The sequence below is a fragment of the Miniopterus schreibersii genome (assembly GCF_964146895.1).
Source record: "Miniopterus schreibersii genome assembly, chromosome: 20".
NCBI classification, from domain to species: Eukaryota; Metazoa; Chordata; class Mammalia; order Chiroptera; family Miniopteridae; genus Miniopterus; species Miniopterus schreibersii.
The window spans coordinates 11,035,483-11,060,167 of NC_138122.1; the positions used below are offsets into that span (position 1 = coordinate 11,035,483).

The window sequence follows — 24,685 nt, forward strand, 5'->3', positions numbered from 1 at the left end:
GCAAGGGCACCCCTACTTACAGAACAAATCTAGATTCCCCAGGAGTAGTGAGTTTGTCATAACTGAGAACAGTAAATGTTTGTGTAGAGCTATGACCCGTGGACTGCTCCAGGACACACACTGGAGAGCGGAATTCGAGCGGCAGGCTGCCCACTGCGCTCAGCACTGGCGATAACAGCCTTCCATGCAGGCTGCGTCTGTAGTAACTTACACGGAAAGGGACTGAGACCAAGTCAGTATATTCAGATAATCCACATGATGCACAGCTTTGTTTTTCCATGTCCTGGGTTCATTCTCATAAACCGTTTTATTGACTATGAGCAGCTACAAACAGAATAATGGTGCATAGGGAAAATCAGTTTTGATGAGGGACTGGATTGAAAGGATCCATCTTGACAAATAGGAATAGTTATGCTTTGTAGTTCTCCCTAATGCTTTAAGAGCAGTTGTTTTTCTCATCTGGGAAAGGGTTCCATGACTTAGTTCTGGCCCTCAACCATGCACCTCTATCCCAACTACTCTTTGAGATAAAAAGATCATGCTACCCTATGAACTGGGATTAGCTGCCACAAACAACTGTGTTGCAGAAGCTGTTTCTAGTTTTTAAACTTCTTTTGGGAGAGAGAGTTCAAATTCACATATATTCATTTATCTATTTATTTATTTTAGTTCTTGGTGATTTTGACTCATCCACAAAGCATGTTATTACAGCAGAAGAAAAAAGTACTGGTTTCATTGGCTGCAAGGTACCAGATAGCAACCCCAGAGCTGAAGTGCGCTATAAAATCCGGGGGAAGTGGCTGAGGCATTCTACAGGTGAGAGTTTTCATGAAAAGCCAGTGGCACCCACAGGTCCAAATGTTTATTCAGGAAACTACTGTTAAGCTCTGTGTGCTGGGGATTGTGGGTACAAAAATATGTAAGATACATGTTCTCCACTCTCAGAAGTCAAGGGGAGACTAGAAGAAATGGTTACATTAAATAAATGATTACAGTCTACACTCCCAGTGCTCACCCCCTGGTCTCATTCAGGCCTCTACTCAGATAGACCTCCCTGAGAAGATCGCCCTCAGGGCCCTTTCTAAAATAACATGCCTGCTGCTCTCTTCCCCTATATTCAGCCTTACCTTTTCCTCAAAGCATTGTGTGATACATGTTTTTGTTTGCTGGTTTGTTATTTACCCTTTTTCTGCGCTGGACTGTCAGCTGCATGAAGGCAGGGCCTTTGCCTGCTTGCTTCATTGCTGTGTCTTTTGTGCCTGGGCCATCATTGGCAGAAAATAGGCACTTAGTACGTATTGTTGAGAAGAAAATGAATGGACGTGACCGAGTCCTGGGTGGTCAGTGCTCAAGGTGCAGGTTTCCCCAAGGAGGTGGTTGTAGCTGGTCATTGTGTCTTTGTCTAATTGGCTTGATTTTGTTACTCTCGTACTACTGACTTTCTTTTTTGCCTGACTTTTCCTTTCCTTCATTTAATGAATTTTCCTCAATTGCTTATTTGCTGCTAGTCTTATGTCTAAATTTAAAGCATAGCTATCAAAATTGATTTGTTTTCATTGGTGTCCTTTGTAAAGAGAGAGGCCTAACTGCATTCCTTTCCTTCCTCAGAGAAATACTTAATCCTTCCATCAGGGAATCTTCAGATTTTGAACGTATCCATAGAGGACAAGGGGTCATATAAATGCGCAGCTTTTAATCCTGTCACACATGAATTAAAAGTCGAACCCATTGGCCGAAAGCTCCTTGTGAGTCGTAAGTATTTGGGAAAATAATGGTAACTAGGAAGAGTCCTTGGAATATTCCTCATAAAAAGTTGACAAATGAGAGTTTGTTTTTCCTTTATATCATGTTTGTTTATCATGAGAAAGTCTTATAAAAATTAAATACATGGATGTATTATAGAATAGCACTGTACATGTTTTAAAATGTAATGATTCATTAGAGGAGAATTTTGCTCAAGATGACACAGTGGAATATATGTGGAGAACTTTGCCCTTTGCTCAACTAAAAATAAATTATAGAGAAAATATAACTTGATCAAGTTATATTTAGTGGTGATCAAGTTTGTGGCTAACTGAATTATGAAAAAATAGATATCTGTTCTCCTTCATACCCGACTTTCAGAATATGGTAGTTCAGTTGAGGTGGCACCAATAGCCAGAGCTTAGAGAAGTTCGGGGTTCCTGTTCTTGGTGAGAAGTCTGTGGTTCTAAACTGCTAATTCAGAAGTAGCCCTAAAGGATCACAAGCTCTTTTAATTTTTATTCTCAACTAAAAATGATTTAGCTACCAGATAGGACCTTGTAGTGTAAAGAAAGTAGATGGGGAGGTGGGAAAGCTCACAGATTTGCTAGGGAAGAGATTGGACGTGATAATAATCACTTGTTTTCTCTTCTTTTCCCAGGTGCTTCTTCAGATGATTCTCACATTCTTCACCCCACCCTTTCCCAGGCACTGGCTGTGCTTTCTCAAAGCCCTGTCACCCTGGAGTGCGTGGTGAGTGGGGTCGCAGCATCTCAAGTGCACTGGCTGAAGGACGGTCAGGACGCGGTGGCGGGGAGCAGCTGGAGGAGGCTGCGTTCTCACCTTGCCACGGATAGCATTGGCCCGGTGGATGCTGGGAACTATTCCTGTGTGGTGGGCAGCAAGTCTGGAGGCGTAAAACACGTCACTTACATGGTTAATGTACTTGGTAAGATGTTCCTCAGTAAATTTCTTTCCAGTTAGGCTATTTTTCTGATTTAATTGATGTTTGAATGGAAGATCTGATTGTGAACTATAAATGAAATGAGTACTATGAAGAAATATCTACACCAGTAGACAGAACAAGCTTCATTTTCCTAACGGACTCCTGAATTAGGCAGTATTTCTGGGTGTCGCAGAACATTTCACCTGGACATTCTTGGGAACCTCACCCCAGCCTGGTTACATAGTGCAGAGCTTGTTCTTCTTAATGACACAGAGGAAGGAGACTGGGATTCAGCAGGATGGAAGTTCTGGGCCGTTTTCAGGTGTACTATCCAGTAATGGTAACTAGTACTGACTAGAGAATTTCATCTCTAAAAGAAATCTGTCATTTTATTTTCCCTAATGCTTTCACTATATGAAGCTCATAAAATATGCATTAGTTTCACCTCCATTTCTATGTAAGCTTTTTATCTCAGAGCTATTCCTTTCTCCCAGCTCCTTAAATCACTATCATGTGTAGTAGCAGAAAACGTTTTCCTTTATCAAAACAGGTCTTCATGAAAACCAGAAAAAATAGATAGTAAGTGGTTTCATACTTTATATAGCTTTTGTAAATCTGCACATGTGTAGTTGCAACAGTGGCCTGAGGTAGGTCACACTGGAATTAATGTAAGTATACGGCATGTGGGCTTTCAAGTTTAATGATCATTAAGACTAGATTAATATGCAAAATAATTTAATTTGGGTGTATGTTACAAATGTAGATAAATGATTTACTTTGTTTAGGTAAAAACTCACTTGATGGATAGTAAAGGAAGTTTTTTGCCCAGTGTATACCTAACCTCATAGCAGAATTGGCCATAAAAAGAATTTAACTTCTGAATAAGAGTTTTTCTGTTTTGGCTCTTGTTTTGTGTGAAACCCAGGGCAATGATTACTTTATTTCAAACAAATCACCTGAAACTAATGCTAAGAGAAGCCCCAAATCAGAAACTCTGTGCGTATGTGGAGGGAGTTAAGTGGTTGGAGAGATCTATAAAAAGAGATTATAACATATTAGTAACGTATGGTTTATCCTGTTAAAGGACAGTTAAAATACGTTTCTAATTTTTTCTTGACCACAACAGATGGGAGAATGTGAATAAAGAGTACAGTTTGGTTTTAACTAGTTATTGGCAGGGAAGATTTTATGTGACTGGTGATAATTTATGTTTTGTTTTCAGAACACGCTTCAATTTCTAAAGGACTGCAGGACCAGACAGTGTCTCTGGGAGCCACAGTGCAGTTTACTTGTGAGGTTCGTGGGAACCCATCTCCCAACCGTACCTGGTTTCATAATGCACAGCCTGTTCACCCTTCCCCACGGCATCTACCTGCCGAGGATGGACTGAAAATCAGAGATGTCACCATGGAGGACTCTGGGCTGTATCAGTGTGTAGCGGACAACGGGATTGGATTTATGCAGTCCACTGGGAGACTTGAAATTGAAAAAGGTAGTCTGTAGGTCACGTAATTAATTTTAGGAAATTTTACTTTTCAGATAGGCTTTTGTCATGGTTGAAATTTAACTAAAGGGAATGACCCTAGCACCATAACAGGATTGTCTTGATGTTCCCCGGTCCTTTCTAGTTGCAGATCGACGTTTCCATGAAGAAGCAGCCTTTAATCAACCCATTAAACATTTTTTAAAAATATTTTTCAACAGATACGATGTAGTTTGAAAGGTATTCGGTAAAAGTTTCTCACTCCTGTTCCCCAGGAGTATCTGGTATAAAAAGAACTCCAAACCATTACAAAAAAGATAAATGATCCAGTAAAAAAATGGACAAAAGGCCCTTCACAAAGGAGGAAAGTATGTGACACAGAAACATGTGAAAATATGTTCAGCATTGTTAGTACTCGGGGAAATGCAGGTTATGACTAGTGAAGTTAGCATTTAACACGTAAGAGATTGACAAAATTCAGATGTCTGATAGTACCAGCTGTTGGTTTCTCAAATGTAGGAAGCTAGACTAGAGAAAGATATGCTGGAGGAAATGTCATTTGTCATCAGTATTCCATTGTAGGCGTACTTAAAAATAGCCCCAGAGAGGACCTGGGACCAAATGCAAAGCGTTGGATATTTTTCAGGGCACAAGATATGTGCCCTGACTGGGAATTGAGCCTGAAACATTTTGGTGTATGGGACAATGCTCCCATCAACCCAGCCACCTGGCCAGGGCTCGCAGGCTTTTTATAATCAGACACTCCCCCAAGAACTGACTATTTTCATGTAGGACTATTTAGTTTTTTTATTACTTTATACCTTTTTTATGTTAATGTTTGAGGTTTTGGCTTCACATGGTCTATATTTATAACTGTCAGATGAGTGGAGGGTGCTTATTGGGAAGCTCCCAACAGATTATATAATTCCTTTCCTTCTGAAGGACAGGAAATCTGTGTAGGAAATATCCGGGAGCCCACAACTATGAAAAAGCCTACTCTTTATTGACAGTTTTACTTGGTGCAAGTTGAGAAGGAAGTTGTCTTTGTTCTAATCATCACTGTCATGACTGTGTCCCTGCTTGCATGTGACATCACGAACACTTCATTTCAGTGAATGATCGTGTGCTTCACACTGTTCTGCGTGGAAAACACTGTTTAGAAACAGGTGTAAAAAAGATGTTTCTGACTGCTACTTGCTCATGACGTCGAGAACATTTGCACAATAAGACACCATTATTTTGCATTGTAGATACTGTAATATTCTTAATATTTTGTATGTGAATGACTTTTTTAGCAGGCAGTGGACTCAAGCCTGTTATAATCACCGCACCAGCAAGTACAGAGGTGGTAGATGGAGACTTCGTTACTTTGTCCTGCAATGCCACGGGAGTGCCCGTTCCAGCCATTCGTTGGTATGACAGGCATGGATTGATAACCAGCCACCCATCTCAAGTCCTTCGATCCAAATCCCGAAAGCCACACTTACAAAGACCTGGAGGCTTTGACCCGGAGCCTGCCCACTTCGTCATGTCCCGAGCTGGCTCCAGCTCGCTGTACGTCCAGGCCGTCACTCAGGAGCATGCCGGGAAGTACACCTGCGAAGCCACGAATGAGCATGGCACCGCACAGTCCGAAGCTGTCCTCACAGTGGGTGAGTTGCCATGAGTGTTTTTTTCCCAGGTGAATAGTTTTCTTTGATAATAGGGGATAAAGTGCTTTAAAATATTATTTTAATGAATCCAGCAATCTCTAAAGATATATTTTCCCCAGTGACAGTGATATATAGAACTGTAGTTTTTGGTATTTGGCCTTAACATGAACTGGACAAACACTGGCCTCCTTTTCTGATGTGTTTGCTAAGCTTGTAGTTGTCATATAGAAGCTCTCATTTGGGAAGCGCAAGGTATGACCCACGGGGAGGAACAAACTTTTCTGTACCCTCAAGGTTCTTCTGGCTGGTCTAATAATCAAATAGACATAAGACAGATTAGCAAGAGTAAGGAACCAAATGTAATGCATACACATGTATTGGAGCCCCACATGCACCAGAGACTCAGAGACAGAAAGGGAACATGGGTACATAAGACATCTGAGCTAGGGGTGTGGGAAGGTGCCTTGGGGGTGTCAAGGGGTCACTGCAGGATGGTAAGTAAAAAGAAGTTTGCCCTGCCCAATAGATAGGTCAGAAGAAGTTATCTCTCATAATCTTTCATGGGCAAGGCCTCTAATCCAGATTCCTCCAGGTAGTTAAGGTAGGGGGCAGAAGTTTCTCTTGAGCCTTCAGCTAAAATTGCCTTTAGCTCAAAACAGTACCACAGAGGCACATCTTGGGATGACTCATTCTGGACCCCCACAGAGCTCTTTTCATGATTAATGCTTTTGATTTTCTAAGTTACTGAAAATGTCACTGCAGACATTTTTAAGGTGAGCCCTTGCTCAGTACAATAGCCACAGTCTAAAGGGTTGGCTTTCGTGAAGAAAGTGGAGCCGTGGTACTACCAAACAACACCTGCATGTCTGTGTCCCCCATCTTACTCAGTTATTTTTCTAGTGGGGTGCATAGTATTAATTCTGTATATTTTACTGATTTTTTTGGTGATGATGACTTAAAAACATACAGTTTTTGAAATACTGGTAATAGAATATCAATATTATTAAAATTAATTCAAATCTGATTAAATTCAAATTCAAATTTTACATCAGTAGGTATTTAAATTTTTTAAATTTTATTTATTTTAGAGAGAGAGGAAGAGGGGGGAGAGAGAGAGAGGGAGAAACATCCATTTGTTGTTCCACCCAGCAGTGCGTTCATTGGTTGCTGCTTTTATGTGCCCTGATGGGAGACTGAACCTGCAACCGTGGTGTATTGAGACAACGCTCTAACTAACTGAGCTACCCGGCCAGGGCCCATCAGTAGGTATTTAGAGCAGCATTCTCAGCAGGTAGTCAGTTGAGTGGAGATTGTCACCATATTTGTGGTGCGAGAGTAAGAGCATCGTAGAGCAGTGCTCCCCTTACTCTTGGCAGCTGAAGCTCCTGCCCTGGGCCTCTGCTTTGGAGGGCTTCGTGCGACCCTCTTCTGCATGGGTCCTCAGGTCCCACAGGTCAAAGAGTACTTGGGTCGAGGGGCTGTGCTTACCCAGAGGTTGGTGCCCATGCTCCTGTAAAACAGGCCTGGGCTTCAGAATTCCCTGCTTTAGTTTACAGTCTGATTACACACAGGTCTTTCCCCTGGCCCATCCTCCAGAGTGTGGGCCACACCACCAGTGTGCAGGTGCCCTTAGACCAGAGGAGTGATAGGTAGACAGAGGGTGGGTGGGTGCACTGGTCTTTCCATTTGCCTGCAGGCAAGGACCCCAGCTCTGGGCGCTGCTGGAGGTGGAAAGAGGAGAGGGGAAGCCAGGGAACTCCATTTCACTCTGGGCTGCTTACTGCATGGATGCCAGAGGAGGGGATGATGTGAGGTTAAGCACGCAGGCTGTGTGAATCCTGCCTCTGCCACTTACGAGAGTTGTACCCGGGGCAAGTTACTGAACTAGTCTGTGCTTGTTTCTTCATGGGCGTAACAGGTAGAGTGACGTGCCCCACTCATACAGGCGATGTGAGAATTCAAGGAATTAGTACGTGTGAAGTGCTTACAATGGTGTCTAGCAACAGAAATCCTTCAATAAATACGAAGTATTAGGTTATGATTATATACTAAGTATTAAGTTATAATTACCCATGTGGTGATTAAGGAAGGAATAGTTACTGATTTTAGTAACCTTAAGAATTCTCAAATAAAGAAGGCATTGAGTGCTGTATGAGTTTATACATATATGTGACTATGCATACATGTGTGTTTATATATCTATTCTGCTAAGCAAAAGTAAGAGTGGCTCTATACAGAATTGTTAGTTGTAAGACAGATGTAATGCAGGTGCTACTTGCGTAGCATTTAGCTGAAGTGATTATTTTATGTAAATGTAGGGTAGAGGGAGCTGTAGAGGTAGGTCATAGTCATAGCTGATGAAACGAGATATTTTGTCTAAATGCCTCATTTTAAATATGACCTGAAGCCCTCAGAAGTCACATGAACTACCCTGTTTCAATTAGATCTTCTGAGACCTTTAAGATGGCCCCCTTCAGGATTTTATGTCTTGATAATACCATTTTTATGTACAGTAACCGCATCACCTACATCCTACCTAAGTGGTCATGCATTGCCTCTCTTACATGCTATCTAATAATTATTAAGATCCAGCTGAGTTCATTAATGCTCAGAACAGTACAGAACAATCTTCTTCTTTCCACCTGAGCCTTGTTAAAGTCCAGTGTACTGACAACCATTTACTTTGTTCATTGTGAAGGGCAGTAGGCAAGCTCAGAGAGAGATGCCTGCCCCCTCACCCCCAGTTTTTTTCTTTCCAGAGACCTTGGGTTTTGAGGCACTGGGTGTGCAAATATTTGTACAGTGAGTTGTAACTCTTCAAAACTACACTGGGAGCTGGCCTGGGTTTCCCAGAGGGTTTTGGGTGGGGGTTGTTGCTATGAGGGGTCATAGTGGGTACAACTTTGGCAGATAAGGTTATATTCCCTTTTTGATGAGCTTCAGCTCAGAGTCGTTAAATTCATTGCCATAGTTAGAGTATTTAGAAAACCACAGTTTTATTAACCTCTTTTTCAATTCAAAAAAACATTCTACCTTACAAAGTGCTAGATATCTATTCTGACCATTTCACAGAGTTATTTTGAAGACAAATTGAAATAATGTATGTGAAAAAAATTTTTGAAAGTACTGTTAAGGCCTTATAAACTGTATCTAGTATCTTGTGAGTGCTCAGACTATATTAGTGGGGCTAGTAAATGAAGATGAATGGGATTCTCTCTATAAAAACAGTTATGGAAAAGTCTCTGCGTCCTGACTAACAGAAGTAGAATCTTGAGACAGACTGTAGCGTACATTCTTCTCATGCCTCTCTATAAACTGAGGCATGTGGTATTTAATCTCTTCTACAGCCAATACCACTTCCCAGTGGTAACCTTCCCAGAGGTTCCATGAAACTCCTATTGATAAAAAGGTTTCTCCACTGCCCAGAGCCACAGCTAATTACCTCCACTTGCTGGAGTCCGTCTCTGCATCAGCAGGCTCCAGATCCCACCCCTAACATCAGCCCACGTTCTGACTCACTAGATAAACATGGCTGTTCCAGGAGCAATATTTTGAAGTCTCAGCAAGCTTAATTAGTTTTCTTCTGTATCGTTTTCTCACTAGCTTCTTGTTTTCTTTTACAGAGGATGCTTCTGGGACACCTTTTCTCTCTTTTAAACAAACAGAGAACTGACCTTACACTGTTAGTCCTGTTTTTGTTGCTTCTTTACTAAACTGCAGTCTTTCTCCTAACAACACACCCTCCCTTTACCAAAAATCTGACTTCATTGTGGAAAAGAAACTCTAATGTTGTTTCCTGTGCTCCCTTCCTCCACAAGAGTAGTCCAAAAAAGGAGACTTTTTTTCTTGTTCAGTGTTCATCGCACTTTAGAGAATGAGGGCTGTGAATCCTTAAGTTTTCTCATGGTGGGAATATATTTGTTCTCATATGTTGCTCTCTGACTTTTTCATAGCAGTACTGCTAGCATCCTTCTGCCAGCCCTTGTCACTTAATTTCTCAGAACCCTAATTTCTTCATCTGTAAGTGGGAATATCACTGTCTAAGAATGTTGCTTTGCAAATTAAATGAGATAATGTTTATTACCATCTAGCACAATACTCGGTGCATAATATGTGCTCAGTAATTTTGTATGTGTGCAGCCTGTTGTTTTGGCATGAATGAATTATTTTTACCTTCCTCTGGGTATTCCACCTGCCTCTGGGAGTCAGTATAAGGCTGCCAGCTGTATTATCTTTCCTTAGATTGGCAGTGTTTTTTAACCTCCGTAAGTTTTGTCCAGATCCAGGGCTTGTTTGGAAATAAGTAAATTCCTTTCTCTCTGCTGGTTTTGTTTCATGGCTTTCCCCTTCTTGAACGCAGATTGTTTCTGTGTTTACGATGGGTATTTTAGTTATCCGTTGCTGAGTAACTGCCCCAAAGTTTAATGACTCAGAACAGCTGCCTTTATTGTCTCTGACACTTCTGGAGGTTACGCAGGTGCAGCTGGGTGCTCTGCTGGCCTTTCTTGGGGTCCCTTATGCTGTTGTCATCAGGGGCGAAGGGCTAGGATATTCAGAGTGGCTTCTTTGTGAGGCCGGGACCATCCCCAGCTCTCTCTGTCTCTCCATGTAGTTAGTCTCGCCACAGGGCCGGCTGGGCCTCTGTATGCGGCAGCACAACACCAGAAGTGCCAGGCCTTCTTAGTGCTCGTGCCCGGAGAGCACAGCCTCCCCTCTCCCTCCCATGGGTTCAGGCCAGTCGCGAGGCCAGCCCGCGCTGGGCGTGGGAGAGGACCGCCCAGGGCTGTGGATAATGGGAGGTGTCTTTGGAGACTAGTACCTGGTAGGTAGGTCAGAGCCTAACCCCTGACCATTCCCTGTTCCCAAGGGAATCAGCTCCGTGTGTTTCATTTACCAACTAGAGTTAAAGCTCCATGTTCACTGCCCAGAATCTTCCGAGGTTAAGGTAGCAAATTGTTGTTGTAAATGAGAAGGAATGCTAGTGTAGAGCAAGGAAGAAACAGAGTCCTTTAAACCACTAAACTCTTGCATCATAGAATTGATTTTTCAAACACTTAATGTGCTCCTTCGTGAATAAGAGGTAGCTACTGGAGGTGAGATGTTTCCATGAATTATACATGGAAACCGCACCTGCTTTAACTTCTAGGGCTGATCTTGTATCAGTGCGGGTAGGTGGGTAAGTCACTGCATAGAAGATACTGAAGTAATGCATTTCTTCAAACTGTCTCCCCTCTTCCTCTCTCCCTCCCTGCCCCTTCTCTGCAGTTCCTTTTGAAACGAACACAAAAGCAGGAATATTCACATCATCTGATGCCACTCAGAGTGGTAAGAGAGATGGTTCAGAAACTGGACTCTTGGGTTCACTTCCAGTGAAGGAACATTCCAGTGCAGTGGAATCACCATCGGAGAAAAGCACGAGTGGGGCCTCAGTCCCTGATGCCCCCATTATCCTGAGCCCCCCTCAGACCCACACCCCAGACACATACCACCTGGTCTGGAGGGCGGGGAAGGACGGCGGGCTGCCCATCAATGCCTATTTTGTGAAGTATCGAAAGGTAATGTCTTCTCGCACGTCACCTTTTCTCACACCTAGCACTGTGTGAATAGCGTATACTTACTGTCCTCTACTTTTGGGAGTGGCAGGAAAGAGAACAAGACACTCTGGAGGGTGTTTGGGAGAAGCGTCCCAGCTGGATCTACCAGCGTGTAAAAGTAATAAGAGTGCAGTATAAACAATTTCCCCCAAATTTGGATTCAGAGAACCCAGTACCTCCTCAATATATTCTATCAAACGTTTTAACCCCTTGGGTATAAAGTGCTATATAAACCACTTTTTAAAAAGTCATCCCCCTCTCTAGAATAGTAGTATTGGTAATTTATTGCAATAAACTTTGGTCCTTTGTTGATGTTTCAGATGTTTTCCTGCCAGAGACTTGTGTTAAAGCAAAATTAAAAAATCACCTCTGTTTAATGAGACTAGCAGATGAATGAAAGGGAAGAGATGCACTCACTTTTAAAAATGTTTTTTGTTCAAGACATTTGGTGTCCACCATTTAATAGTAATATTTTTAATATCTGGAAAAATTAACATCATGAGATTTGAACGTTTATTTACTTTTTCTAACCTGAGAATTCTAGATGCAGGAAGTTTCACTGGAATTCTTACCACATAGAAACTTCCAATAATGTTGTCTCTTGGTTCCATTAGTGGAGACATAATGGATTGGATCTTGTTTAAATTTATTTCATCCAACATGTATTAAACAGTGTCAAGACATAAAGCAAGACTGCTAGAAATATATGACACATAATTATATAATACACAATACACAAACATGTATACTGTATTCTAATGTATTACATGTATCATGGATAGTATATACTATTATTAATACACATTATTAGATACTTATTTTATTACCCCAGTAGCCCAGTAAGAAAGGAGTATTGTTTCCACTACAAGTAAAGGGAATAAACTCTGGGAAATCATTTCACTTGCTTGAGGCCTCAGTTAGTGGTAGGGAGCAGAGCCAGGAGTCTACAGTGAGAATTCCCAAGTTCTTGCTGCAGGCCTCCTTGTAACTCTTATATTAATATGAAGAAATATTGTGTCCCTTTTATTTAAAATGGTACACTCCTTCCCAAAATTCACCTGGAATTGAGTAACTTCTAGTTTTGATGAAATTTGAACGGAAGCTTTTCCTACCCTTTGTCTCCCTGTTTGATGGCCTGTTTTCTCTTGAGTAGCTGGACGATGGTGTTGGCGTGGCGGGGAGCTGGCACACTGTTCGAGTCCCGGGGAGTGAAAATGAGCTCCATCTAACGGAGCTGGAGCCGTCGAGTCTCTATGAAGTTTTGATGGTCGCAAGGAGTGCAGCGGGTGAAGGACAGCCTGCCATGCTCACCTTCCGAACCAGCAAAGGTGAGTAAACCCTCCGTAAGAGGAATGAGCTGGCTGCCTTGATGTCACTTTATTAGCAAGTATCCCTTTGGGTAGTAGACATTCTTATGTATAAATTCATTAAATAAGCTTATTATGGTACCTTTTTGGGCCACATTGGATGGCTGTATTATTCCATCCCACTCAATATTTCACAGATATTTTTGAGAGCTTATGATATGTATAGGCCTTAGGGTAGGTGATGCAGGGAGAACAGACATGATCAAGATGACATACATCCGAATGGAGCTTCTGCTTTGCTAAGAAAGGTAAGACATATCCATAAATACCAACTACAAGGCAAAAGTTCAGTTCAGCTAATATTTACTGGGTGCCTTCTATGTGCCCGGCAATAGACAAAATATACAAAACTCCTTGTTTTCATGGAGCTTACATTCTAGTTGGGAGAGATTTATACCTAAGTTATAAGTATATTAGAAGGTGGTGAATGTTAGCAAGAAAAATAAATTAGGGGATGGATGTAGGAAGTATATGAGGTAGCAGTTGTCACAGTTTAGGGAGGTGGCCAGAGAAGTCTTCAGTGAACAGCCGACAGCAAAGCAGAGCATTATGGAGGCGAAGTAGAAACCCATGTGGCTATCTTGGGAAAGAGCATCCCAGCAGCGAGAATAGCAAGAGCAAAGGCCCTGGGGTGGGGTGTGCTTGGTGTACCCTTGGAACCCTGAGGCCCTGTGATGGGAGCAAAATAAGTCAGAACACTCAGGGAGGTGACAGAGCGGCCAAATCACACAGCACCTTGTCTACACTGACTTTGAGTGAGCTGGAAGCATTGCAGGAATTTGAGCAGAGTTGTGACACAATCTGCTGTGTGTTTCAGTGGACAGTTCTGCCTGTGGGGTAAGGAGGAGGGCAAGGGTGTAGGCAGAGACCAGACTACGGTGAGCACTAGGAAAGACTGACAGAGGAAATGCCAGCGGTGTACAGAGAAAGCATATTCCTTCAGTGGGGAGCTTGCGAGGGTAGGCCAGATGGAAAAGCTGCCATCATGGCCTGGCCCTAAATGACCAAGAAGATTCAGGGAGCGAAGACGGGGACTGGGTGGGAGAGTTTTTATTATGGCCCGATAATAAAGGAGGCATGACCATTGAGCAGAAATTTCAATTGGTTTTTGAAAATGACCCTTTCATGTAATTACTGAGACTGGCCAGAAAAAGAGTGAGTCTTTCTTATTTGAAGTGTGATCTGAGTTGATCTTTATAGTTAGTCTTCAGTTATTTACAGAATCTGACCCGTTACTGAAAGATAAGCATGTATTTCAGTTTTAAAATAATCACCCAGTTTCACCTTTTACCTCTTAAAATTTTAAAACTTAACAAGACAGTTTTCCTGCACAGAAACTTAACAGATGCTCTTTAATAATGAATTTTATGTTTCAGAATTAAGAAATACGCACAGTAAAAAGAAAAAGGGACAAAGAGTTTGAAAGCCTGGACCCTGGTCATTTGACTTTTGTGTGTGGGGTTTTTTCTTTGGGTAAATTAAAGTTAGCCAGTGAAGAAAGACCCCTTTTAGTTTTCCCTTTAAGGCACTAGAAGCAGATAAAGTAATTTTTAAAGTCAGTGCCTCAGAGCAGCTGAGTATTTACAAGGTGGGTCTTAGATTTAGACACTGTGACAGGTAAGTCCATATATTTACATCTCTGTGCCAGTGAAATTTCACGGTATCTTTTCTTACTTTGCATATCCACAGAAGCTTATGCTACAGTATTGCTTTTTAATCTTTCTAGAGAAAACAACCTCATCGAAAAGCGCCCAGGCCTCCTCCCCTCCAGCGGGCGTTCCTAAGCGCCCTGTGGTTTCGGAGGCTGCCGACCACTTCGGAGTGGTCCTGACAGACTCCTCCAGGCACAGCGGAGGTAAAGAGAAGAATCTTCCTTACTCATATTTTGTTTGTTTATAAATGTTTCAGATGATTTGGGGGGCGAGTGGGACGGGCTATTTATTATTTCAGGTTATATCCTACCATGTACTCTTCTAGGTCCTATTTCAACCACTTTTTAAAATGCCCTGTAGTATGCAAATCTTGGTAACCCAGTGGCATGATTGGTGTTTAAGATAATACACTCAGATAAAACATCTGGTGCTAGGTTTTTATAACTCACAAAAAGTATTTTTCTGTCTCTTCTCTGGCAGGGAAACCAAATTTATATTTTGAACTCTAAAAATCTGACTTTTTTTTATGACTTATCAAAATGGTGGTACCTAAGATTTAGGTGTTCTTTTTTAAATTGAAAGATTACAAGTCACACTCAGTTTCATTGCTATATCTTGTCAATCTTACGGTTTTTAGATATTGTAGCAGTGAAATCCTCAAAAGACGTCTTTTTAGTATTTGAGTTTCATAGCTATCAGTTCTGCAGTGAGAGTGGTAGACGCCACACTAACTGCTGGAGCAGCAGAGATAAGATAGATTTGCCTACAGGAAGTTTGCTGGGTGATACAGAAACTAAACCCATAGCAGTGTAGTGGGCGATACGGACAGGCTACCTCACAGCAGTGATTTTGATTCATTACGTCTGAGATCTACACTTGTTGCTGTGAGATCACAGGAGAAATGTCTGAATCACCCACTTGATGGAGAGGAGGCCACGTGGTGGATGAGAGCCTCCCTGAGCTAAGCCTCAAGGACATGTAGGTGGGTGAAGAGACAGAAAAAGAGGTCCTAGGCCAAGGCAGCTCTTTGTGCAAAGACACATGTTCTGTTTCATTGAGGGATTTAGAGGTTAGAGAGTTCGTTAGCGTGACTGGTTGCTGGCGAATGAGGCTAGAGTGGGGGAAGCAGGTGGGTGCCTTGTACAATGTACTTAAAACTTAATCTTCCCCTGAAAGCTATAAAGAACCCTAAAGGATTTAAAGAGGGAGGGAGGACGAATGGCAAAAGCTGAGGCTGGAGAAATAATGAGGATGGCGACAGTGTGAAGGTAAAGAGGACGCAGGTGACAGATAAGGCAGTCGAGTCTGCACTGAGTGAGAGGGAGAAATATGGTGGCTTGGGCTTGGGCAACTGGGGCCCATTTACCAAGAGGGGTAATAAGAATTTATAGGTGAAGATGATGGATCCAGTTCTGGAAGTCATGAGTCTGGCGTTGTCCAAGCAGAGATAACCATCCGAAGTGATTTATTTAATCGTCACAGCAGCCCTATGAAGGGGGTGGCATGACTGTTTTACAAAATAGGAAACTGAGACTCAAGCGGCTATGCCGCTTGCCTGAGATCATCCAGGACCCCAAAGAACTGCTGTTCAAATTCAGATGTCTTAGCTCGAGTGCAGTGTTCTTTCTTTTACCCTTTAACTGTCACATGCTGTTTCTCTTAGATATTGAAGATATCCTCTGTAGAGACTTTTTCCCTAATAACTTCCTTTTTCTATTCAAACTGTGGTGTTCTTTGATGAGTTTTAACTTCATATGAATCAACATAAGGAAGTTGTTTGGTTACATAGTATTTAAAAAGAGATTTACTAACAGTCTATTCATTCTGTTTCCATTGCCTTCTAACTTGAAAGGAATACAGTAAGTATCACTCAGAGTCGCCTGCTTTGAATATATTCCTCTTAATGCATTAAGCAGTTTGTCTTTAAAATGCCACAGTCTTCTCCATACAAGTACCACATGCAGCAGTATTTTGTTCTTATGTATTTGAAAGGGGGTTGAAGAGGTGCTGAAACAGAGGGTGTCGCTTGAGGAGTGTGGCATACGCTGGACAGAGACCGGGCTCCCTTGGGGACTTCACCTAAGTAATGTAACCATGGCCAGAGTGGATCCTTGTCCAGCTCCGGAAACTTGATTCCTAGCATGCCCAAGAGAGCTGGTCTCTTGAGAACTAGCTCATTTTTACAAAATTCACAGTTGAGTGGCAGAATCCTAATTTGTGATGTAACTGTCATACTGACCAGGTTGTTTCTATCAGCATTCTGTCCCTGTTGGAATGAAGTGCGAAGCCCGTTAGGGCCACACAATTGCTTGGTCAGCAGGGAGAGTTAGGTACACAGTTTAAATGGCTGATGTTTCCCCTGCCCCAGAATCTAGACCGTCTAACCTGTGGGGTAGGACCTCCCCTCCCCTTGGCGGTTTGAACTGAAAACTGCTAGACATTAGCTCTCTGACCCCTTTTCTCTGTGTTCATGCGGCTGGTCGTGTGTTTCATCTGTTTTCTTTGATGACATACCCTGTCTTCCTGCTTTCATCCTGAGCAGTGTTCTCTTTCCCTTATTATCAGTATTGATTTTGTTAGTCAAATTTTATCTCTATTCACGGCTTACAGCCTGCGTTTTGGAGTAGCAGTCCTGTGAGGTGTGTTAAGATAGGATAGTAACAGGTAATGTAATAATCTGGAGAGTGTTTGCTGGATGTGTTTTATGTAGCTTGGATGGATCAAACAAACATTTAAATAAGATAACATAATTTTGAAAATTTACTATAAATTATGAGCACAGTCAGACTTGAAACACCCAGTAATAATTACTGTCCACTGTTTTAGCCACGAACCCAAATGAGCATGGTCACAAAGATCATACTCTCAGCTTTTCGCAGACAGTTAAGGTTAGTAGGTTATTTTTACTTTCCTTCCTTTTCCTTCCTGTATTTGCCTATTTCATTGCCTTTTAACAGGAAGATCTGTCAAAGTTTGAAGAACCTTTAATTAAATGGTATTTGCCACTTGCCCTTTCGGTTTATTTCCACCCTTCTTGTCTCTGGCGCCGGGGATTCTGAAATGAATGTTTCCGCTTCTAGTCCCGGAGGCCCCTGACCGGCCCACCATCTCCACTGCCTCAGAGACGTCCGTCTACGTCACCTGGATCCCTCGGGCCAACGGGGGTTCTCCAATCACTGCCTTCAAGGTGGAATATAAACGCATGAGGAGTAGCGATTGGCTGGTGGCAGCTGAGGACATCCCTCCTTCCAGGCTCTCTGTGGAAGTTCGTAGTTTAGAGCCAGGTAGTACTGTTCAAAGATTTCCTTTTTTTTTTTTAACCATCAATGTTGACTTCAGATGCATAGCTTTAATAACCATATAGTTTTAACTGTTAAAGTAATAAGAGCTTATTGCATAAAAATTTGAGAGTAAAGAAAATGTAAAGAAGAGAGCAAGTCACCTGAAACCCACCTATCCAGAGATAACCATTGTTTACATTTTGGTATATCTCTTTCTAGTCTTTTTTCTCTTTTGAGTACAAACTGGGATCATGCCATATACATTGTTTTGTGACCCCATTTTCCCATATTGTATCATATGCATCTTCCAATATCCTTAAAAGTTCTTCAAAAACTCAACTTTTAATAACTGTGTTTCTTCCAGGTAAGTATACCATAATTTACTTAGCCTCATTTTGTATTTCTGGGTTTTAGATTATTTCTAACTGCAGATGAGTAGAAACAGTGTTGTGGTTACCTCTTTGCATGTATTTATGTCACTTGGTATGAGTGAGTATTTTAAGAGGAAAGTTGTTTGATATGATGCATCTCAGCATAGTTACACCTAGTGATTGTTATAGCACAGTTGTCATATTTTGAGTATTGTACCTTCAGTTGTCCTATTACAGCTTTTTATAAAGATTCTCGTTTTTTTCTCTCCTCAAAAGGTTCAACATACAAATTTAGGGTCATTGCTATCAACCATCATGGGGAGAGTTTCCGGAGTTCGGCATCTCGCCCTTACCAGGTGGCTGGGTTCCCCAATCGTTACTCTAACCGACCAGTCGCCGGGCCTCACATCGTGTACACAGAAGCTGTCAGTGATACGCAGATCATGCTCAAGTGGACGGTAAGCGACACACACGGCGGCTCGAACGGGATGGTTTTCTGGCCGTGTTAACAATGTACTGTTCTCATGACACAACAGTAAACAGCAGATTTTGGAACTTCTAAGTGAGGAAATTGAAGGGCACAGATATTTGTCTAAAAGCACGTATTATAAGTAGGACAGGGTTAAAAATAAGATTATTGTTGCCTCAGCTCTCATCCAAATGTTAACGTAGTTGCCATTTCATGATTTATTCATTTTGAACCAAATGTACTTTTTTATGCCTTTGAACCTTGTGAAATATATTGCTTTATTTTTGGTTGGCCCTGCAGTAAGCTAAATGCTCTTAATACTTCTGAATTAAATTTAAAATGGCCATCAAGGATGTTTGCAAAATGAATCGAGAGAAATGCCACACAGATAACTAAATCTTAATGGACTTGAAAGTTAAATTTATTTTTGTCTTTGACAAGTTTTTGCTTCTGTTTTTTAGTACATTCCATCAATTAACAATAACACTCCCATTCAAGGATTTTACATTTATTACCGGCCAACAGATAGTGACAACGACAGTGATTACAAGAGGGATATTGTAGAAGGTAAGATCCATCAGCAAGCTGGGGTCCCAATAAAGAAGTTTTGGAAGGGGAGAGTTTATAAATATTATGAAAAACATCATCACAGGTTAAGATAGAGTAAAAAAATGAAATGGTATTTGTACTAATACTTTGAATTTTTCCCAAAGAAAGGTAATTTTTCAACTTAATATATACATAGTAGCTTACATTTTGGTTGTAAAAACTGACAGTTACAAAAGCATGGGGGAGATATAATTTGTCAGTAGTTCATCTGAAAATAATTTTTGTTTTCTGTTCTGTTTAAATGAGTAGTAACCTGTATATAAAAACTGCAACTTCTAGTTATATTTTAAAAAATAATGTCTCAGTGAACAGTTCCATTGAAGTTGGTACTAGAAAGATCACACTTTTAGAGATGCTGAGGAATTGGGGTATATGTAGAGAAAAAACCAGGCAAGATGGTGAAGGGTGTTGAAACTGCCTTTCCCCTACCTTTAAAGTACAATTCAGAACTTCGTGTGTGGTCTGAAGGCACTGTCCCAGGTTAAGAATCTGGCTGGCCCCTGCCTGCACCTCCAGCCGTGTCTCACGCACCCCTTCCTGTCTCACTGTGTCCTCTGTCACACACTGGCCTTCCTTCAGCTTCCTTGTGTGCACCAGGACCTTTCTTGCCCCAGGACCTTGGCACATGCCAATTCCTGCTCTCTGTTGTGCTCCCCTCCCAAGGCTTTATCTAGGTTCTCTACTTTCCTCTGTTGCGTGCTTAAATATTTCTTCCTCAGATAACCTCCTCCCACTTAATTTCTAATCGCACCCTTTATGAAATTTATCATAGATGTGTGTGTGTGTCTGCATATGTGTGTATGAAGTTATTTGCTTAAAGTTTGTCCCCCTACTAAATGTTAGCCTCCTGTGAGTAAGGGGCCTTTTCCCAATGCTGTATCCCCAGTCCGTGATGCAATGGCAAAGTGTTTAGTATTTATTGAATGAATGAGTGAATGAATGAAGTCCAAAAAAAAACAATGAAACGTCTGGGATGATCAGTCTGGAAAAAAGACGACAAGCAGCGTGATAGCTGTCTTCAGATATTTAAGGACTGTTATGTGGAAGAGAAACCCAGTCATTTGGGGGAGGGGCAGTTAAAAGGAAATAGTATAAAGGAAGAATTCTTTAATGTAGCATTTCCCATTAAATAATACACTCCCTAGTTTTGGAAGTGCTCTCAGCAATGTCTTGGAAGGGGTTCTTGCTTTGGGAGGAAGGCTTCTTCCGAGGTCTTTTTTCACCCCTAGATTCTGATTCTTTGAAATATTAACGTCCTAAGGGACCGTGTCAGAAAATTGCCCTGGGCCAAGCTTATTTTCACATGACTCCTTGACATCTAATACTGCATATAGTCTTTGTTTTAAGTAGTCTTACAATAAATTTCTTTAAATATGCTATACACATCATATTTCTTTAAATAGTGTAGCATTCCTCTTACTGTTTACCCATTGGAATTATTTTTGTAATATAATTAACAATTTATCATCTGAGTTTTAATACCTGGCACATAGTAGGTGCTCAGTAAATATTTGTTGAATGAAATTGTCTTTCTTTTCTTAATCTGGAAAAGTAGAAAAGAAATTCATTCCTAAAATTTTCTTTAAACATAAACAATTGGGGAAATGTAGAAAGATAATTGTTAGTAGCAAAACAATTGTCTGAAGTCAAGATAGCAGCTGCCTTGAGGGAGAAGTGACTGGAAAACGCAAGAGGAGGACCTTTGCGTGCCAGTCATACTCTCTTCCTTGACCTGGGTGTCGGCACCGTGTTCAGGTTGTGAACATTCAGTGAGCTGTGCAGTTATGGGCACTTTTCCTCCTGCATATTTTACTTCATAAAAAGGCTATTTTTAAAAAAAGAAATGGAAAGAATTGTTAGTGACTGTTCTACATCTTAGTCCTAGCTAGGTCTTCATTTTAGTTTTGCTGGGTTAGGAGCGTGGGACTGTCAGATTTTTATTTTTTAAATCTTTTGACGGAGGTTAAACATTTGTTATAAAATAGTTTTAAACAAGGCAAATGTAAATAAAATTAACACCCCTCTCTGTCTCTGTCTCTGTCTCTGTCTCTGTCTCTGTCTCTCTCTCTTTCTCTCTGTCTCCCCCCACCCTCCTAGTTCTCTTATTTGGAAATATCCACTGGTAAGGTTATAAACTGTCTCCTGTAGTTACAGCTGTGAACTTTGTGAGCTTTGTGCTGTGAATATTGAGTGTGGAACTGGGAAGTTACTTTAAAGGAGCGCTTGTATCCAGTGGGAGGGCCTTGACTGTGAGTTTCGCCTCACGGTTCACAGAGACCGTGTTTATAAACGAAGCCGACGGAGCAGTTAGATGTTTAAGTGGGCTGCACTGTGCTGTGTAATTTGCTTATTTCTTATTTTCGAGTTTATGCATTTGAAATTCTTTCTGTGGCAGTTAGAAGCTATTGGCCTGCTCTCCCAAACCAAGGAACACACGTGTTTCTCCTTCCTGCATAAAGCTGTCTTTAAAGTAAAGGCTTAGGTTTTCCTATGCATATTGACTCAGAATCGGTCAGGCTTTTGAAAAGAATTTGAAACTCGCATTATTGAGGAATACAGTAAGAGGACATTATATTAAGTTATCCTATTTCTGAATGAAGGTCCACGTCTAGATGAATTGTAAGTGTTTATCGAATACTAGGGCTTTTTTGTTGGTATTTTTATCTTATCAAGTTGAGTTTCATATAAATCAGAGTCACCAGTCATTTAATCTTTACATCGGTGCTTTTGGTTTCTCACCTTCTGTAAAATATCATTTGAGGGGGAAAAATGCCTGTTGATTTTAAACCTAATAATGTACTTAGTTTTATTCATCAGTGATCAGTAAAAAACAAGCTCTTTCTGCCGCAGTTTCCTGTCATTTTAGCCATTGGAATAATTACCATAACAATGGGACATTAGTCTGTTGTTTTCATGGTTTCCTCTTACTAGTAACATATCAGAAGCTTAGTTTAATTCCGTGTTACTGCTATGAACGGAAAACTTCAGATCTAGTATAGTAAATATTCACAAGAATGTTGATAGTTAGGGCTGGGCTAGGAAAGACCTAAGAGTAGAGGAAAAAACAGAAGTTTTTTACAAAGATTTTGGAATTTTACCCTGGCCAGTGTGGCGCAGTTGGTTGGAGTGTTGCCCCATGTCCCGAAAGGTTGCTGGTTCAGTTTTCTGTCAGAGCACATGCCCGGGTTGTGGGTTCGTTCCCAGTTGAGGGACATGTTGGGGGCAACGGATCTATGTTTCTCTCTCCCTCTCTCTCTCTCTCTCTCCCCCCCTTCCTCCCTCTCTCCCTTCTCCTTTCTCTAAAGTTAGTAAAACATATCCTTGGATGAGAATTTTTTCTAAAAAAAGAAAGACTTTGGAATTTAGAAATAGGTCTGGTCTAGTCTCAACCAGATTTTGAGTCAAGTTTCTTTTAAGGTTCTCCTTACATTTATAAACAGGGCATAGATTTGCTCACTTACTGAGCCTTTTCAGAGTCCCTTTATCCTAGAACAAGTAGGTTCTTCATCTTATAAAATATGGGTCTTTATAAATGAGGGGTTTTGTATTGGTGACCTGGGGAAGGGGTTGTGCTTTTGGATTGAAATATTTTTGTCTGTGTTGAATTAGAAAGGAACCTGGTGCTATTGGTCCTGTCAGGCAAATAGATCTGACTTGTATGTGTGTTTTGGTTTTTTTTTTCTTCCCCTTTAATTAATTCTTAAATCAGTTGGTGGTATAGTTGAGTTTCTAAGAAACAGTGGAAACAGTTTGAAAAGGTATTTCCTAAGAGGGATTAAAGGGGCTTGAGGAGTTAATTAAATTTGGCAGAAGTGTCCTGTTTATTAAAGTTTGTCACAGGTCCATGGAAGTAAAAATGGAGAGAGATTTATACTGGAGTGTTCAGTTTAGGAGTGTTTCTAAATGAAATGTTGGCTGTGCGCCATGGATAACAGAATCATTCTATTAGAGGTACTTGTGTGGCTTGGAGACCCTGACCCGAAAGAAGAGAAATCCTGGGGCAGTAGCCAGGGGTTTCCCGTGGTGGATTTTGCCTTTCGATTCTTCTCACCCTTTCATCGGGCCTTTGTTTGTATGTCAGTCCACGTCACGTTCATACAGTGGAATCGAGGGTTTTGCTAAGGCCTGTCTTGTATTGTGCATGGTCGGTTGTTCTGTTAAAGGCACCCCTTGCTGGTCTCATGTGCAGTGTTGCTTCTTGCTGGGTGGACAGAGTGGGTTAAAGGATTAAAGCACCTGAGGGTGTTTTCTACCTAAGACTCACCAGCCATAATTTGTAATGAAACAAAGTATTACTGCCAACACACAGGTATAGCTTTAATTCCGTTTATCTCTTTGTCATTTTTTCCATACCATGTAATAGAAATGCGACGTATCTGTGATGCATTACCAGAACACTTACATTACGTACATTTTTATTGCACACACTGACTATATGCTAATGGGTGCTGCTCCCACCTCATTTTGAAATTATTAAGTAATTATATTGAGTGTCATTTGGCTTGTGTGACATGTGAAGCTTACCCTTACCTTCCTTTTCAGGTTCAAAGCAGTGGCACACAATCGGGCATCTGCAGCCAGAAACCTCCTATGATATTAAAATGCAGTGCTTCAACGAAGGGGGAGAGAGCGAGTTCAGTAACGTGATGATCTGTGAGACTAAAGGTAAGGGGGTGCAAATTTGTGCTTTTTCCAAACTCTGGATCATCCCTCCTACTATGGATATATTTACCTAAGGAAACTTCTGCTTTGGGCCTTTTGTAGGTGCATACAGTTAGACTGTCCAAACAGAAAGTATAATATGTTGGCTAGAGCACTTGTCTAAAAATAGTTTACACAGGCATCAGTCACACTTATTCATTTCTCTGTCACTCTCAGTCACTTCTTTTCTCTTTTTCTCCATCAAGAGAACAGAAACATTTGCGAATTTCTGAGATTGCTGTGAGAATTAGAAAACTAAACAAAACGTGTAAGAATTTTAAGGATAAGTGCAACATGTGTTTGAAGTGTTTCTAAACACAGTCGCTAATTCTAAATTGAAATTCTCAATATGCTTATATACCTATTTTAACTGAAATATTACCATCCTTAAAAACAGAAGATAAAATAGAAACAGCTAGTGTGGATATTCACAAATCAAAAGCACTCGTGTTCAGCCTCAGTCTGACAGAAAAAGAGACATTTTTCATTGTCTTTTTTTTTTTAATCCTCACCTGAGGGTATTTTTAATTGATTTGAGAGAGAGAGAAAGGGGGCGAAGGAGAAACATCACTTGGTTACCTCCCATCTGTGCCCTGACCAGGAATTGAACCCACAACCTAGGTATGTGCTCTGACTGGGAATCGAACCCAGAACGTTTTTGGTGTGGGAGACGATGCTGAACCAACTGAGCCACCCCACTGGCATCTTTGTGCCTGTTTTTAAGAATCAGGGAAAACTTCCTTGAGTCCTGTAGTAGATCCCCACCCCCGTGTCTTATTGGCCAGAGCTCGGTCACAGGCCCCTGCCATGGTGGATG

The 24,685-nt window shown here is 41.2% G+C and overlaps 1 protein-coding gene across 3 annotated transcripts in view; it reads left to right on the top strand.

Annotated features, from left to right (window-relative positions):
• Positions 1 to 24,685, top strand: part of CDON (cell adhesion associated, oncogene regulated) — a 78,437-nt gene that overhangs the window by 32,837 nt on the left and 20,915 nt on the right. For all 3 annotated transcript variants that reach the window (XM_081123035.1, XM_081123036.1, XM_081123037.1), the window contains 12 exons: positions 670 to 816; positions 1,609 to 1,752; positions 2,405 to 2,692; positions 3,912 to 4,181; positions 5,468 to 5,824; positions 11,090 to 11,379; positions 12,572 to 12,746; positions 14,512 to 14,640; positions 17,518 to 17,721; positions 18,366 to 18,547; positions 19,020 to 19,125; positions 23,710 to 23,832. In XM_081123035.1, coding sequence (XP_080979161.1) covers positions 670 to 816; positions 1,609 to 1,752; positions 2,405 to 2,692; positions 3,912 to 4,181; positions 5,468 to 5,824; positions 11,090 to 11,379; positions 12,572 to 12,746; positions 14,512 to 14,640; positions 17,518 to 17,721; positions 18,366 to 18,547; positions 19,020 to 19,125; positions 23,710 to 23,832 — 2,415 coding nt within the window. The remainder of the gene's footprint in view (positions 1 to 669; positions 817 to 1,608; positions 1,753 to 2,404; positions 2,693 to 3,911; positions 4,182 to 5,467; positions 5,825 to 11,089; positions 11,380 to 12,571; positions 12,747 to 14,511; positions 14,641 to 17,517; positions 17,722 to 18,365; positions 18,548 to 19,019; positions 19,126 to 23,709; positions 23,833 to 24,685) is intronic.